Consider the following 17,787-nt stretch of genomic DNA (forward strand, 5'->3'; position numbering starts at 1 on the left):
AATTACATTTATTGATAATAAATCGCTATTTTCATGATGACAACAGAATCTAAGTTCGACTGTGTTTTCTGTAAAGAAGTTTTTGAAGACAAGGCTGCTTTGTTGATTCATTTTAGGTAAATACTGACTATTCCTCCGTACAGAATTAGATATTTCTTTATATTTATATATATGGACCAAAATTTTAGAAAACACGGCGATCCCAACTTCAGTAGTAAAAATAAGAACCGGCAACAGAATGAAATGGCAACCAACGATAAATCTATCGAAGAAAACGAACTCGTCGGTTGTGATGTCTGTCAGGAAGTATTTCCCACAATTTCTAAAGCTATAACTCACAAGCACAAAGCTCACCCAGATCACGATTCTAAATATTTCTGTCCGTTCTGCGGTAAACTATTTACTATGAAGGTAAGTCTTTGGTCGAACAGTTTTTTTGTATACAACTAGGTTTCCAAACAAGCGTACGGCTCACCTGCTAGTAAATGATTACTGTAACTTATAGACGCCTGCAACACCAGAAGCATTGCAAGCGCATTGCCGACCCTACGCACAATCCCTCCCCAGGAGCTCTGGTCACCTTACTTACAACAGGAACACAACGCTGCTTGAGAGCAGGAATATTTAGCTATGATGCTCTGTAAGGAGGTTGAGGTTCTTCCCTAGTCAGGCTGCTCCAGGTATTGAGCAGGCTATTCCCTGCTGTAACCTACTGCTACTGTTCTTATATATTGTCTTATAAAACACAAATACTAGTGTTATGTGTTAAATTGACTATAATTTCAGCATCTATACAACAAACATATACAATCAAGCCACGAGTCATCTGAAGTATCAAATACAAATGATTTCCATTGCGATTGTTGTGATGTTTCATTTTACGTAGCCTCGGCTATGCTTTATCATAATAAATTTTTTCACCGACAAGACACTGAACTACCAGCTATTGGACAGTCAAAGAAAATTAAAACTTATAACCAGGTACATTGTATGACTTATTGATATATGTGTTCTATTTATCATAAATCTTTAGATGCATAGGTCTTCCCTGTTTTAATTTATGTAAAAAATCAAAAACAGAGCAAATATATTTTTCCATCACAATCATGTTGATACAATGAAATCTTATCTTTTTAATGATACAACTATAATACAAAATTGGACAACTCGATTAGTGAAGTACTGGTGCTAAAAAAGGTATAAAAGGTCCTGTTTCATTCACAATGACATGTCTTTACAGTAGTGATAATTTAGTAAACATTTAATAGTAGCTTTTATTTGTCTCAAAACTTCTCACTAACAGGAAACTAAAACTGTGAATATTTTTACATAAAGCTTCCATCTGCATTTACATGTGATTCCAAAATATTCTAACAATTGTCATCAACAGCTTAAATACCTATTTTTATATTTCTAAGTCTTTAAATAAAAAAATAACGCTTTTTAAGGTTTGGCAACTTCCTCTTAACAACCAAGAAAGTTTTCTAAAATATTTTATATTATTTATTTTTCTAAGATATTTGATGATTAGTCCAGACAATAAATAAGTGATCTTTTGCACATCATGCTACACTGAAACTACTTCTCACTAATTATGGTTATCAGTTACTTTAGTTCCTAATTTTTTTAGAGATCAAAAATTATAAGCTGAATAGTATTATTTTCCACCTAAGATTACTACAACATATATATTATGATGACCGAATTGGTTTGTGTATCAAAATTTTTTTAACTAGCTCATACTTGACAGATAAGCCAATACCGCATATGAAACCATAATATGGTTCCTCAAGTTCCATATATTTTTCTTGTGTAATAACTTAAAAACAATAACCAAACCCAATCAATATATCTTTGAATTTTTCAAAATTTCTCAAGCTGCATACAAACCATAATTATATGGGTTCCATCAAAGAACCTCACAGATGCATACAAATCCATATATGGTCTCAAATTTTTTAAGTGTTATCTTTTATGTCTCTGATAAATATTTTAGTCACTTCGGAAATTAATATAGTCAGCCATAAATCTGTAAGAACCTTTATTTCGTAACCTACTACTACAGATATCTAAGGTCAAAGGTCAAAAAATCGATTTTTTTTTTTGCAAATATCTCGTTTCCCAAGGGTTTTATGCTATCTGTATTGATTATTAATATTGTAGAGAATTAAATTCTCTACAACTTTTGCTTCAAAATGTTTTCATATCTTAAACCATTTTTGAAATAGAGGGCAGAGAGCGCACAGTCTTGAACTATTGATAGTATCATTCGAGGTCAACCTGTAGTCCCTCTTGAAAACACCCATATTTATTATCGATAAATATATAATTCTAAATAATTTGCATTTTTTATTCACTATTACAGTATATTTTATAATTTTTTTCATTAATTAAGTATGTATTCATTATAAGTACACACTTATCTACTTGTGTAATTTAAAAAGTTATTAAGGGAAATAAATACTTTAATTATTTTTTAATTCTAACATGATTTACACTAATTACTTCTAAACCAAAAAAAAAAAGAAAAGAATTTCATTTTTAATTAATGTTTTTATTAAAAAGTATCATTTGAGTTTGAATCCTTGACAGTTTTCAATAATGTAGCATACTGTTCTATTTTGAAAGAAATATACTCTACTATACTACTGAGATAGAAGATTTAGATCAAAGAGTAAAGTAGGATAAGCAACGTTAAGGCACTATATATATCTACAGTGTCAGTATCTACAGAGGTATGATAGCTGATTAGAGCTGATAGAAATGTTTCTCTAAGATGGTGATTACATTTAAAAAAAATTGACCTAACTTTTCCCAAGGGCATCTGAATCTTGCTTATCCTGCTTCACTCTTTTGTAGAGAATTCTGAATTTAATAACAAAACAGATTACATATAATGTATATTCTGTAACCAGAAACAATTAAAACTGAACCTGGTTTTTGACATCTCGTAAACCATTATTGCCTTCTTTTGTAATATTTCTTATACAATTTTTACCATCTTGGCTTAAATCTCTATGTCTCTATATGTCTTAAACTTCATGTATTTATATTTAATAATATTTGTTTGTAGGAACTCCTTCAAATTTATTATTGTGCATTTTGTGGTGAGGAATATAACAACAAAGTGAACCTACATGTAAGTACATTGTATTTTTTAATGGAATATATTATGCATTATCACCACTTCAGCCTAATACAATCCACTCCTGGACACAGGCCTCTACAAGCTCGCTGTCAAAAATGGTGTGAACCCATGTGTTTTGCCCATCCCATAGTCACATCGCTGGGCAGGCGGGTCGGTGACCGCAGGGCTGGCTTTGTCGCGCCGAAGACGCTTCTGTCCGTCTTCGGCTTGTGTATTTCAAAGCCAGCAGTTGGATGGTTATCCCGCCGTCAGTCGGCTTTCTAAGTTCCAAGGTAGTAGTGGAACTGTGTTATCCCTTAGTCGCCTCTTACGACACCCACGGGAAGAGAGGGGGTGGCTATATTCTAACTACCATAACCACACAGAAATGCATTATGCATTATGTTGACGATTAAACCTGTAATATCCCACTACTGGTCATAGAACCTCTTTCCCCATGTTGAAAAAGGATTTGAGCTTAATCCACCACGCTGCTCCACTGCCGGTTGACAGATATATTCCTTCTATGAGCAACAATCATTATCAGATATCTATAATAACAACCGGTACGGACAGCTTAAAGTCACAAGAGCTCTCCAAGGAACGGTAGGTACACAAAAGACAGACAACCAGACCAGAAATAAATATTTGTATAAACTAGTGATCGTCAAAAATGTATATTTGCGGATACGGATCCGGATACGGATATTTTATTTCTACTTGTATTGCGTGCGTATTACTTTTGTTTTGCAACCAGGCCCAGGAAACGTCAGGCATCTAAAAAACGAACGATACAATCCGAAAAAGTTGTTTCAATAAAAAAGTTATTTATTTCTCGTTTTCTTATATTTATAAAATTAATGTCATAGCTTTCTATGTGTAATGGTGACATTATATGATAGTTGATTTAGTATCTTCGAGTTATATACTATTAGTATGATAACTTACTTGAATATATTATGTTCGTAATTAAAGGTGCCAAATATTTTTTTTAATTATACTACTTAATCACATAATCTAAGTTATAAAACAGCATTTCATCTTGTCAATAAAATTTAAAAATTAATAAAAGATCCGTATAAGATCCGCGAGAAAAGTGACGGATACAGATACGAATCTCATTTTTCCTGCGGATATCCGGAACATCAGTAGTATAAACACAAATATCTACTCCAAGCAGAAATCATCCGTCGGTGTTTAGTTGCCGCCGATACGGCACACGTACTGAGCTATTATTATTGTTTTTTTTTTAATCAATAATCTAAATATAATTACAGAAACACATTGGTGAAGACCATGAAGATGAAAATCAAAGTCCAACTGAAATATTAAGGTGTCCGCTGTGTGAAGCAATATTCTATCATTTAGATGCTTATGAGTTACACTTAACTTTTCACTCTACAGCAGACTTATACAGAGAACGTAATAAAATGTAATTTTTTTTTAAATTTGTATAAACTACTACATATCTTTCGTAAATGTACTCTTTATATTAATAAAGAATGAGGACAGTTATTTTAATTTAATGAATGTTTTTTCAGGAAAGAACTCATAACAGAATTTTCTCTTGAAACTGTGTCGCCGATAATCGAAAAAGTAGAAGAAGAGGATGAAATGAATACAAAAAGCATTGTAAGTTTTAGTTTAGTTATAGTTCGCGTCATGTTAAAAGAACGCTGGCTTTGAAGCTGCGCAGAAGCGATTTATCGGTCTATTTGGTGGTATGGGGTAGCGGGCGGGCGTGTTTATCACGTGTCGCATGCTTGCCGGTGTGCTATTGATTGGACAGATCGACGTCGACTCAAAATATTATCGCGCACAAAAGTTTTAAATTACGAAATAGTTTTACATAGGGAATTGAGAAAAATTATTTATAATATATAATTCGCGTCATGTAAAAAGAACGCTGGCTGTCAAAATGCGCAAAGGCGATTTACAGTGCTGCCAACTCTTGAAAAAACTTTTTCGTACGTTCCATTTTTGGAACAGTCTTATTTGGTAAACAAACCCCTGTCAATGTTAATTCCCGTTTTTTCCGCATTTATCACTCACCTTCACAACATATTAGCATACGGACACTTGTAAAACTCCATTTACTATTTATTTCACTAAAAAACAAATATAAATTTATCATTTTAAACACAAAAACTAATAAGATACGAATATTGAGAGTACAGATAATTAATATTTTTGAATATGACATTTCAATAACTAAAAAATTTGTTATTGCTTTTGTTTAAAAAAAATTGTAATTTTGTAAAGTGATAATTGTTATACTTATTTAGTCCGAATCATTCGCACTGGTATTTCTAGTATTTTTTAATGTACCTACCAATAACCATTATACGAAGCCGCGAGTGAAAGCCTAATTAAAAAATAAAACAGTAGTACTTTTGTGCGCGAGTATACCCATGCGCAAACGCACCCCCTCCAGTTTCTTTCAGCGTTCTTTTTACATGACGCGAACTATGCCCCTCGAAATAACTAAAATATTGACAATTTATTAATTTTTAATAATGTTTAACTTTTACAGGATAGTTTTCTTCAATTAGTCATGGGAGAGTCTACTGACAATGATACTCCAGAAAAATTAAAATCAAAAAAGCATAAGAAACATAAGAAGTCAAAAAAGGCGGCTATCACGCTAGATGAGTTTTTGAACATGAATAAAGATGTTTTTGGTGATGGTCTTGATGTACAAGGAATAGAAGAAGTACCAACACAAGTTGTTCTAAAAAAAGTCAAAGGCAAAAAATTGCCCAATAAGTCCGAGCCAAAAATGGTAAATGCAAATTTAGCTAAATTAAAGAAACATGGCATTGTTGTAAAAACAAAGTCTGGAAAAAATCCCCTTTTGACAAGTTATAAGAAAGAAGTGAGTAAACAGAATATAATTAACACTCCTAATGAAATACTCTCTAAACTTATGAATCAAGGAAATAGTCAAATAAAAATTGTTAAAAAAAGTGCTTCTCAAAATGCTGCCACAAATGATGACACTGACAATACTGTGATGACAAACACTATAGAAAATTCAATCAATATTACTTCTAATAAGGATATTACTTCTGATCTCGAAGAAGAGGATTCATCAAAAATTACTTCAATTGCTGAGAATGACGCAAATGACGAAATGAATGAAATGTGCACGGACATACAGGAAACTGAAAAATCAAATAATAGTAAGCCAACAACACAAATGAGTAATAATGATAAAACATACAAATATGAAAACAGTAATTCTATGTTAGAAAATAGTCAAAATGGTATTTTAGAAAATAAAAGTTTATCTACCATTGACACCAAAACACCAAGTACGCAATTTGAAGAATCTAGTCCCAATAAATTTTCACAAACATCGAATGACCAAAAACTTGTGTTAACAACTGATGGACTAAATAAAGATTCTATAAGCACGGACAGTAATTGTGATGATAATAAAGAACATGTAGATAATAATATTACTAATACTACACTAAACGCTCTGAAACATTTAAGCCATCTTATAACAGTTAAACCATTAAATCAAGGGAAAAACTCAAATATTAGTAATAAAAATAATGAAAAACTTAATACTGTAAATAAAATTTTGCCCACCACAATAGAAAGTAAGGAGTCAGATCAAATTAAAAAAATTCCTATGGAACAAAAACCAATGTCTTTAAATAAATCCTTAGGAGAACATTTTACAGAAAAAGCTTCAAAAGAATCTCCAACAACTGCATCAAATTTTAATTCCGATACTGAATGTGAAAATGATGAAATAAATGATAAAAGAGTAGATACTTTAAATACAGAATGTGATCAAATAGAATTTCAAGTATCAAATAAAAGTATTACCGAACCTAAAATAGTAAATATCAAAAATATACCTCTTACTCAAGAAAAAGTTTTAAATAAGAATCAACTTCGAAATCCATCGAGTGGTCAAGAAGAGTTAAAAACTGATAATTGTCCTAAGAAAGCTAATCTTGATATTTTAAAACGTTTGAAGAATGTAACAGCTAAGCCTATTTCTGTTGCCACAAAAGTTAATCAAGTTCCCAATATTAAACCAGACAAAAGTAATGTGAATCAGATAAGGAACATCCTACCAAACAATTTGTCTAAAGGGGGTGTAAATGAAGATATAGAAATTTTTAACATAGACGATTCTGATAGTGAGGATAACGAATCTGGTGCTATTATAAACAACAAATCTGAAGATACATCCCTTAATGTACCATTAACCACATTAAAGAGTCTCGGTAGTACAAATATTGTTGTTAAATCTAAACAAAATCTATGTCCAAATGAAATATCAGATAAAAATATTGATAACAAAAATATTAAAGAAGAACATCCTAAATTGAATAAACAGTCTCAAGAAATCCAAAAGAGTATTAATCTTCAAAATAAATTAAGGAGTTTAGGTGGAAATATAACTGTTAAGTCTCGTAACTCTTCTCCGAATGTGTATAATAAAGAATTACATAAGAGCTTTGAAAGTTATGACGATGAGGATGAAGCAAATTACAGTGATTCAGAATCTATAGGTAAAGTAAAAATCTCTGAGATGGCTGAAAATTATGACAGTGGTAATGAGTGTAATGAAAGCCAAACAAGTGCAATAATTGAGTCCCCTCATGCATCTGACAGTGAAAATGAAAATAACGACGATATGGAGGATGATTTCTCAGATTTCGAAAACCAAATTAAAACCAACACATTTAAAAAAGAGAACACCATAGCGACATCGAAAAATAACACATGTTTAGAAAATTTTAAAAACTTAAATAAACAACTGACAATTAAATCCTTAAATACAAAAAAATGTAAATCAGAAGCAGACATAAACTCGGGACACAAAGAAGTCTCAGAAGACACGGCTAATGTGAATACGCAAATAGTTGCGAAACAATTAAAACCAAACATTTTACAGAATGAACAATCAAATAATTCTACTCAACAGGCCAGTGGGTCTGTAAATCAAGCTTCATTTAAGAAAAAGGTTTCTACTACTAATCAAGTTAATACAGTTAAAACAGTACAGAGGTTTCAATCACAAACTGTCATTGAAGAAATTACGACAACAGTCACTAAAACCATACGAACAGTTAATCAATCTACAAATGAAGTATTACAAAACCGATGCAGTATTAAACCTGCGATACGACCACCACAAAAGATACTTAATAAACAGCCAGGAAGAGAGTTACAAGGTACAACAGTTAGACATGTTTCTCCTGCAATTGGTTCTAAAATTAGAAGTGCAACAAATGTAATAAGGAACCCTAACCCAACTGTAGTCAGAGCATCAAATCAACTTATACCAGTACGGCCTGTTTTAAATCTTCCAAGAACAACTGGCCCTAGTACATCGGCAGTAAGGAAAGTTGCTCTGCCTAAAAGTAGTCCTCAAAAATCGACCATAGGAAAATTAAAAATTTCTCCTCATGCATTAACCCAGACCGTAAAAAGACCTTCTGATGAGACAGCTGGTCATTTTAGTTGCTTCAAAAAACCTAAAGAGTCCCTTGTCAGTTCTGCAGAAATGGTAGATTACGAGGATGATTCTGCAATGCAATATAGTTCGGCAAGTCAAAGTCAGTCTGATTTTTCAAGTGTTACTAAAACTCTTAAGGGAAAAGGCATGATTACGGCTACCCAAACGCGATCAGAAGTTAGTACAAGTTCACAACAACAACTAAGCAGATTAAGTAATGTATCTGGGCTTAAAATTATGAAAACAAGTTCAAAACAAGCTACACAAGTAGAAGAAAAATGTGAAATTAACACTGCTAAAAAGAACACACTAGAGGCCCTCGAAAAGTTACAGAAACAAGGACTTTTAATTAAGAAACCCCGTGTTGAAGAATACAATGAGCCACCGGACTCTTTCAGTGATAGTGATGATGAAGGGAATGAAAAATGATCATTAGTCAGTTCAGTGACTTTTATTCTTACATTTATGCCAAGTATGACGATAAAAATACGTTAAAGACTTGAAATGAAAAATATAGAACGCTGAGTATCTTAAAATACTTGGCTTTGTGAGGATTTGTATACTTTATTAAATTGCTAAAATCCGACACTCAGACCTTGCTAAACTTTGTTTTATTTTTTGGTTTGGTTTAAATTTACATACATACATATTAAACATTGGTTTAAATTTCTATTTTAAAAAGTCATGTTTATAAAAAAAAAACCTTTGGACAAATATTGTTCTCAGTTTCGGAAAGTAACAATTTAATAATATTATTAAATAAGATTACGGTGTATATAATTAATGATAAAATGTATGATATCTACTTATATGATAGGAAAGAATATGTTATTACTTATTTGAAGTATTTAAAATTAATAATAAAAGATAACTATTGTTTATCTTTACATAATTTAGTGACTTTGTACATAAACTTTTGTCTTTTTTTTTCTCATGTGAAATAAATGAAAATAGTTGCGAGGTATAAGATGGGCAATAATAAGAATAAATGTTGTATTGTTTAATATAATAAACTATATTTACATCGAGAAATAACATGAATACCCACTGTCCAAATACTTTTGTTATATGAAAATATATTGTTTAAATAACCAGATATAAATGCATTGATCTTAAATAGTGCCGTTTAGATATTGACCCTTCACCAACTAAGATGTTTTTGTTTCCACTTTACTTTGCCTCCATTTTTGATCCTGTAACCATATAATTTTTATATAAGTCTATATAATTTTACACAAAATCAAAAAGTAGTAACACAATGCGAAAAACATTTAAAAGTTCGTATCTTAGTTGTAGCCGAAAAAACTTGTGAACACATTTGAATAAAACTTAAAGGTTATATTTATTATTAGTTGTGCTCGCGATTTCGTCCGCGTGGAGTATAAAAAAAATATTGTTCAGTTCGCAGAGTTACAAAATAAATGAATTTCTCAAATAAAATAAGCCTAAGTTACTCCTTATTACATTAGCTATCTGCCAGTGAAAGTCCCATCAAAATCGGTCCAGCCGTTGAGATTAGCCGAAACAAACAGACAGACAAAAATTGTAAAAAAAATGTTATTTTGGTATATGTACCATGTATACATCTATATGCATTTAGTAAAAAGCGGTTATTTTAATATTATATTTGTATCGATTTCCATTCTAAAATAAGCCCCTCTATTGCACTTGATAATACTATATAAATGATAATTAGAATTTATACAACGAATTTTTTGTTATTATCCGCTGGTACGCGTCTGTATAAATTAAGAGAAATTGGTCATCATTTTCATTGACTAGCGTTATAGAAGGTGCCACTTGATTATTTACGAGGGCGAATTGAAATGCTTAAACGATTTTAATCAAAATATAACATTCGTCAGTTATTCAATTGTCAAATTCACAACAATCTCAACTGTCAATAAGTTCACACAATCTGCAATTGCAAATATATTGTTTCAAGGACGCGTAAGATACGATATTTTAAAATATATTTACTGCATAGGTAGCGTCGTAACAAGAGTTATTGGAGTTAAATGAAAATACCAAACTCAAGATACGGCACTGTTGATGTTGGTTAGTTACTTCACCGTACAAAACGTGATGGCAGATATACATGTAGGGGAACACCGGGCAAGATGGGGTGATGGGCAAGACGGGGCATCAGGCTTTTCAGGTGATTTAAATTGATCAATCTCATTCGCTCTGCCATCTCGCTACTAGCCGCCACGACAGCTCTTAGTCACACGAGTACTAACACGGTGGCTATTCATTTGTTTTAGTTATCGTCGAAAAGTAGATTTCGTTTGTTCGTATTAAAATTTCTTATATATACGTTTCGTAGTACATGAAACTTGTCTTTAGTGAATTTTAAGTGGCACCTCGGTTAATCCTATTTAAAGTACATTGCAGTAACAGGTAATAAATTGTTTTGTTATGAAACATTATTCAATTTTTTTTTGTTTGAATATTAATGTTGAAACGAATCAACGGGCAAGATGGGGTATTTGATGCCCCATCTTGCCTGACACGATTTTGATTATTTATATTTTTTACATATTGTTTTAGGATGGTTTATATTTTAAAAAAGTCATATATGTTTATTTACAGCCGACCGATGGCGGGATAACCATCCAACTGCTGGCTTTGAAATACATAGGCCGAAGACGGGCAGCAGCGTCTTCGGTGCGACAAAGCTAGTACTGCGGTCACCAACCCGCCTGCCCAGCGTGGTGACTATGGGCAAAACACATGAGTTAACGTTATTTTTGGCGTAAACTTGTGGAGGCCTATGTCCAGCAGTGGACTGTTTAGGCTGTAATGATATATGTTTATAAAATAAACTCAGGAAGATGAAAACGGTCAAGGGAAGCACTGAATAAGGCGATAGAAGTTGTTTTGAAGCGAGAAATGGGATATATGTTGGCTGCAAAAATTTTCTTAGTCCCACAAACTACATTGGAATGAAAGATAAAAAAGGCAAAAAAGAACGTAAAGGTACCTTTGGGTACCAGTATTGGGTACCAGTACAAAAAGAAGAAGAAGAGGATGGGCTCTATGGATTATTTATTAGACATAGACATCGGTTTTTTTTAACTGTAGATACTGTGGCAGCACCTCTTACAACAACGAGCACTGCAGTTGTTGTTACAGATCCTGCTACTTCAACAGTTGTAACAACTAGTACAACTGAAATTAACACATATTTAAATTTGAGTCCTTCCCCTAGATTTTCTTATTAGCCTAATTTAGTGCATTAGCCAGCCCAAAGCAACTATTGCCTCTTCTAGTGACCAAGAAGACATTAAAAGTGGCGAAAAAACGCAGTAAAACTACTATCATAACCTCTTCACCCTATAAACAGAAGTTGTTAAGTTAGAAAAATGAAAAAAAAAATGTGACAGAAAAGTTAAAAAAGCAAAACAAGGAAATCAGACGGAGAAAAAAGGAGCGAAAACAGAAAAAGGAAGAGTAACAAAACCATTTCAAGGCTAAAGCCACAAAGAAATATAATCCAAAGAAACGTATTAGACAGTCGTCTTCTGAAAAGAGTGATGTTGAAACCGAAAACACTCCATGCCTACATTCTACAGGGTTATATTTCGGCTCCAAGAAAGGTTGGATTGCTTATTCTTCTTGTGGTAAATGGTTACATTATGGCTGCGCAGGAGTGGATGATAATGATGCCGAAGCAACATTCATTTGCGAGTTCTGCACTCCTGAATAGTCGAGAGAATGGCTATACCCCATCTTGCCCATTAGGCCCACCCCATCTTACCCGACCTATCGGGCATGATGGGGTGATATGTCATATTTTACATTTTGTTATATTATTAACAATTCTGTGGTGCTGTGTTCCTGATTTCAATTTAATATGTAAGATTGATAACTACAAGCCTGATTAAGAATAAATATGATTATGAAACCATGAACCCCTACGATTTCTGGAGCTTTAAACCTTAACTACCCCATCTTGCCCGGTGTTCCCCTATATATGTGACTAGGTATGTATATAATATATACATACCTAGTCGGTGCAACAAAGTCACAACAGCTCATTTCTTAATTTTACAGTAGAGGACTTTTAATTCTTTTTTTCCATTTATTTCCTCATTTCTGAATTACTATTTATGGTAGGTTTGAAATCTTTATAAAATTAATAGTTTACTTTCTTTGCTATAGTTTAAAAATCTTATATTGAATTATCAAAAAGTCCTAATAAAAGACATAAAAAAAAGTGTCTTGAATTGTGACTTTGTTGCACCGAAGGTGCGATATGTTGCAGTCCTAGATAAGATACAAGATTCTATGATGGTATAGAGTAGGGTTTACAGATTCGTATTTCTATAATATTTTAAAAATGACTACTGTTTTGTAGTGTGGCCACATTTGCTGCTCAAGTAGGACAACGAGCAAGATACACGCACCCTTAAGTCAATGTATAAGGATGCAGTTTTATATGATCGAATGACGTCGAATTTCAAAAGTGCATCCTTGGACAGTAAACTAAATTATTATTTCCTTTTTCTGACTATGTAATATAAATTAAAGAAGTAATAAAGTTATGTTGAATATATAGAAGTATAATAAGTAACATTTTTTTGTTTATTAACTAATGTGCAATGTGCAAGAGAACTAACATTAAGTGCTAAGCTATGATATGAATTTGCTTACCTCTGATACAAAACTATCGAAAACCATGAAATCAAAAATATCTGGGTCCATCTACTCTTCCACATCGGAGGAATATGTAGGTAGGGTTAAACAATAAATTCCACTTTTTTGGAAAGTTAAAATTTTTAGATTTATATAAAATGTTGTCGATTTTACTACCTACCAACATTATCCTACAATGTGACTTCTTTCAAAGTGTATTGTTGGACACATTTGATTTAAATACACAATCAAAACTTGTTTTACTGGATGTCAAATAAAATTAATTACTTTGTGAAAAATGTGAATGTGATACACGCCACGCTAATTTAAATAAACATCTTGACTAAATTTATTTATTATTATTGATAGTCTAAAGCACACCACATCAATGTAAAACAAATTAGGTAGTAAACAGTAATATTTAAAAAGCAATTAAAACTTGTTAAAATTTGATTTCGTGTTACCTTTGCATGATTAATTTCAATAAATAAAAAAAATTCCAGTTTCAACATTAAGAGTAAGATACTTGCTATCTTAAATTCACCGCATTCTATGAAACTAAGGGATCAATAAAAAATTATTAGTTGATTGTACAAGAATGGTCGTTGAATACAAAATTAAACAAAAAGAACCTATTTATTGCTCTGCTGACGAAGATCGTAATACAGACATTCACATAAACAAATTTACTATTTCATTTAACTTGAATGTAACGGGCACGTACCAAAACTGTACGCAATTGCACGTAATTTGTAGCCCAGTTTCAGCCGCCCAAGCATTTTCTTGCGCAACAGTCGTAGTATTGTATACATGTTGCAGCAGTGCAAAATAAGGAACAAAGCCGCAAGGTAAGTCACCTGTCAAACATCGCAAAACCAAAAAATTAAATAAACAAAAGCTGCAATTAAAAATCTATTTTATTACTCAGCGTAGCATTAATAAATAACAAAAAGACAGCCCACTTCATATACACAAGTTATAAAACCAAATCTACAATGTATTTTAAGTAGGTAAGGCATAAAATCAATTTACAGCTCTTCGTATAATTTTTTATCAACAGTACTTCAAAAAGTTTTTAAACTTCCAACTATTTTTACGATCATAAATATACAGAAAAAATTACCCATGACTAGTCATAGTCTCACTCTAGTAATAATTGTTACATCGGTTTTTTCTTTGCTCTAACTTATTATTTTGTAACACAAATTTTCTATCACTTTTCATCACGTCAAAGAATATTCAAGCGCAAAACATAAGTATAATCAGCACAATTAATAATTTTCTCAAATATATGAGATTAGAAATTGAGAGAATAGATGATATTTCAATCCATGTTAAAATATTTATTTTTATGTAAAAGATAGGCTACAATCATCAAGAGAACGATTATAAATTAACGTATCAAAGCAAATAATAACAATTTTCAAGACCATGAATGATTTTGTTCCCAATTAAACAGTTAATATATTAAGAACAAATAAAACAATTTATTAATATAATTTTTTGCAAGATATTGACAATGGATATATCGTTTTTGAGACTAGAACTTGTTAAAAAAAATAAAAATTTTAATGAAATTACATTTACCAGATACGATGAAGTAGTACAATCTACCGTTACGTAAATGCAATCATTACAAACCGATCAAAAAAAATTTTGGACCCAAAAATATTAACAATACATCTTAGAATTAAATGACAATAATAGTTTGAACCGGTATTATTATTACGTAAACAAATCATAAAAGTATAAATAATTAGATGCTAGTACATTACACACATTGTTTGAAGCCATTTTGTTAAGTTAGATAAACTTAAGACATCGTTGTGCAAAATTACGAACTAAAAATAAAAAAGCAATAAGTAAAAAGCTTTTCTAATGTATTTGGAGAAATGGTACAGGACTTAAAATCTCTAAGAGATTCGTAAAAAAATGTGCTGATAAGTCTCATTCGTGTAGGAAGAGTCAGAAATGAAATTTAAACAATAAAATCTATTTCTACTGGCAAGCATCCGTATGCGTTTATTGCAACCCGTCTCATTAGGCTGTTAGCGAAAGTGACATAATGCATTAAAAAATTTGTATTAGTAATAGCATATTTATAATTAACATTTAGTATATATTTATATTTTTTAACTTTGTATTGTTTTATGTACTATTTATTTTTGTGTTACCCACACTAGGGAATCCTAAACAATTTTTAATATCATAATTATCAAATATCGACCTTTCTAGCGGGGATTAGATATTAAAAATTGTTTATTGTTTTATGGTTGCCGATAAGTTTATCTTTCGCTTAGCACCCAAATTGCCCAAATCGTAACACCATGCTTGAAGACGACATGGCGAAGCGCTCAAATATAAATGTATGACTAATATTTTAAACATTTTCGGTATTGAGTATAACAAGGCAGAAGGACATAGGGATGCTTGATTTTGAACTGTTCGAGTTGATTTGATTGAGATTCTGTTAACTGAGGTTAAACTACTGTTTAATTTATTTATTTTTTATCTATAAAATCAACGCATAATCTTACGTCCAACATATTTCATCTATTGGAGTAAATGAAAATCACAATAAATGCAATAAAGTTTGTGAAACCTGCCATTTTAATAAGTTTAACACTTGTTCCATAGCTTAATCCTGAGTTAATAATTACTCATTTATTTTCTTATAGAGGTCAAAGTAATTGTATTTTGTCTATTAAATCCAGTCACGTAAAACTGGCATTAAGTTCTGTCACACGAAAGCTAATTCTTAGTTAATGTAATAACGAAATTTACATGGCAAACTTACAACAATATTGCACTGTAGACTTGCGCAAAACAGTGCTTCAAAATGTAATGTAATATTACATTACATTTCGTACTGAGTAATATGGCATCACACCATCACACCGAACATTACCCGAAATGTGTACTGTTCGGCGTGAGATATTTCTTATGAAATGCTATATATCACGTAATTGTCATCACACCAAACATTCCATGAGATTTTGTACTTATAGTATGTTTAAGTGTACGGTGTTCGGTGTACTACGTAGCAGACCAAACATCACTTTAGCATAAAAATGGTAAAAGGCGTTCTACACGGTCGGGATCGACCGCCGACCGTCGTGTCCTTTGGTCGGGTCAACCAATTTTTGTATTCATTCTACACGGTCGGTGGTTGACTCAACTTGTTAGTTCTTCTCTGGTATTTGAAGCGATGGCTCCTTGCATTTTTAACCGACTTCCAAAAAAGGAGGAGGTTCTCAATTCGACTGTATTTTTTTTTTTTTTTATGTATGTTACATCAGAACTTTTGACCAGTTAGACCGATTTCGACAAATTTTGTTTTAATCGAAAGGTGGTGTGTGCCGATTGGTCCCATTTAAATTTATTTGAGATCTAACAACTACTTTTCGAGTTATATTTAATAATTCGTTTTTACTTGACGCTTTTTTCGTCGACCTACGTTGTATTATTATACCACATAACTTTCTACTGGATGTACCGATTTTTATAATTCTTTTTTTGTTGGAAAGGGGATATTCCTAGTTTGGTACCATGATAAAGAAAGGATCTGATGATGAAATCCTAGAGAAATCGAGGGAAACTCTCGAAAATTTGCAATAACTTTTTAAAGGGTGTACCGATTTTGATAATTTTTAATTTAATCGAAAGCTGATATTTATCATGGGGTCACATATAAATTTTATCGAGATCTGATGACTACTTTATGAGTAATCATTGATAACGCGTAGTTACTTGATTATTTTTTCGTCGATCTACGTTGTATTACTCGTCGATGTAATTGAAGTCGTTTTTTTTTTTCGTTTGCGAGCAAACACAATTATAAAGCAACAGAAGGTGGGTTTGGCAATAACTTTTTTATGATAAAGTAAAGTGAAGTTTTTTGGTTCTTTTCTTTGTATAAATCGGATCCAATGTCCCAAAGACATGGCAAATCAATATATAAAGATATAAATTCGGTCAGAACCTCTCGTTCGTGGCGTTCGTTTTGCGAATCCATTGCAATACGTGATGACATGCGCCCGTGACCATAGTTAAAACACTTAAACTAGCTACCCGTGACGACTGACAAGCGCAAACTGAAGCGCTCGCGTCGGCCGACAGCGTTCCACACGGTCGGGACATGGTCGGGACCGACCACGAACGTAGCCTGTCGCGAGAGATGCGCTCGCGACCAAGGCCGTTGACATCAACCAAATATTGGTCGGGTCAACCGTTTTCCACACTGTCCATTTTTATATCAACCCGACCAAGGACACGATGTTGGGCGGTCGATCCCGACCGTGTAGAAGGCTTTTTAATGAGAGGTGGAAACTGGCTAAAAATTCATAATATTTGTTTTGTTTTTTTTTTTTGTTTGGTTTTCTAAAAGTTTATTCTAAAATTAGCTTTGATTTGTAAAAAAAGTTGGTTTCCCTTCATACTTATGTAAGCCCCAAGGAAAATTGGGATATTTATTCCAGGCTTAGGACTGGCAATACACATGGACAACTAAATTAATACTAGTCGTGATCCGCGATTT

The 17,787-nt window shown here is 32.2% G+C and overlaps 2 protein-coding genes across 2 annotated transcripts in view; one reads left to right on the plus strand and one right to left on the minus strand.

The window, feature by feature from the left end:
- LOC123656694 (protein PFC0760c-like) lies at positions 1–9,729 on the plus strand. The gene is made up of 7 exons (XM_045592353.1): positions 1–116; positions 189–411; positions 787–981; positions 3,074–3,139; positions 4,405–4,559; positions 4,669–4,759; positions 5,661–9,729. Exons 1-7 carry the CDS (start codon positions 34–36, stop codon positions 9,039–9,041), a joined length of 4,194 nt encoding a protein of 1,397 aa, XP_045448309.1. The 5' UTR covers positions 1–33; the 3' UTR covers positions 9,042–9,729.
- LOC123656695 (transmembrane protein 120 homolog) overlaps positions 9,592–17,787 on the minus strand; it is a 20,323-nt gene continuing 12,127 nt past the window's right edge. The window contains exon 8 of the mRNA XM_045592354.1: positions 9,592–9,805. Within this exon, the coding sequence (XP_045448310.1) occupies positions 9,761–9,805 (45 nt within the window). The 3' untranslated portion in view covers positions 9,592–9,760. The remainder of the gene's footprint in view (positions 9,806–17,787) is intronic.

Source organism: Melitaea cinxia, chromosome 9 (assembly GCF_905220565.1).
Source record: "Melitaea cinxia chromosome 9, ilMelCinx1.1, whole genome shotgun sequence".
Lineage (NCBI taxonomy): Eukaryota > Metazoa > Arthropoda > Insecta > Lepidoptera > Nymphalidae > Melitaea > Melitaea cinxia.

Excerpts from the sequence above, each read along its gene's own strand:
- LOC123656694 (XM_045592353.1), top strand. The coding sequence starts at position 34 with ATGATGACAACAGAATCTAAGTTCGACTGTGTTTTCTGTAAAGAAGTT. Across the intron at positions 412-786 it reads GTAAACTATTTACTATGAAG|CATCTATACAACAAACATAT; the intron begins GTAAGTCTTTGG and ends CTATAATTTCAG. Across the intron at positions 982-3,073 it reads AAATTAAAACTTATAACCAG|GAACTCCTTCAAATTTATTA; the intron begins GTACATTGTATG and ends ATTTGTTTGTAG.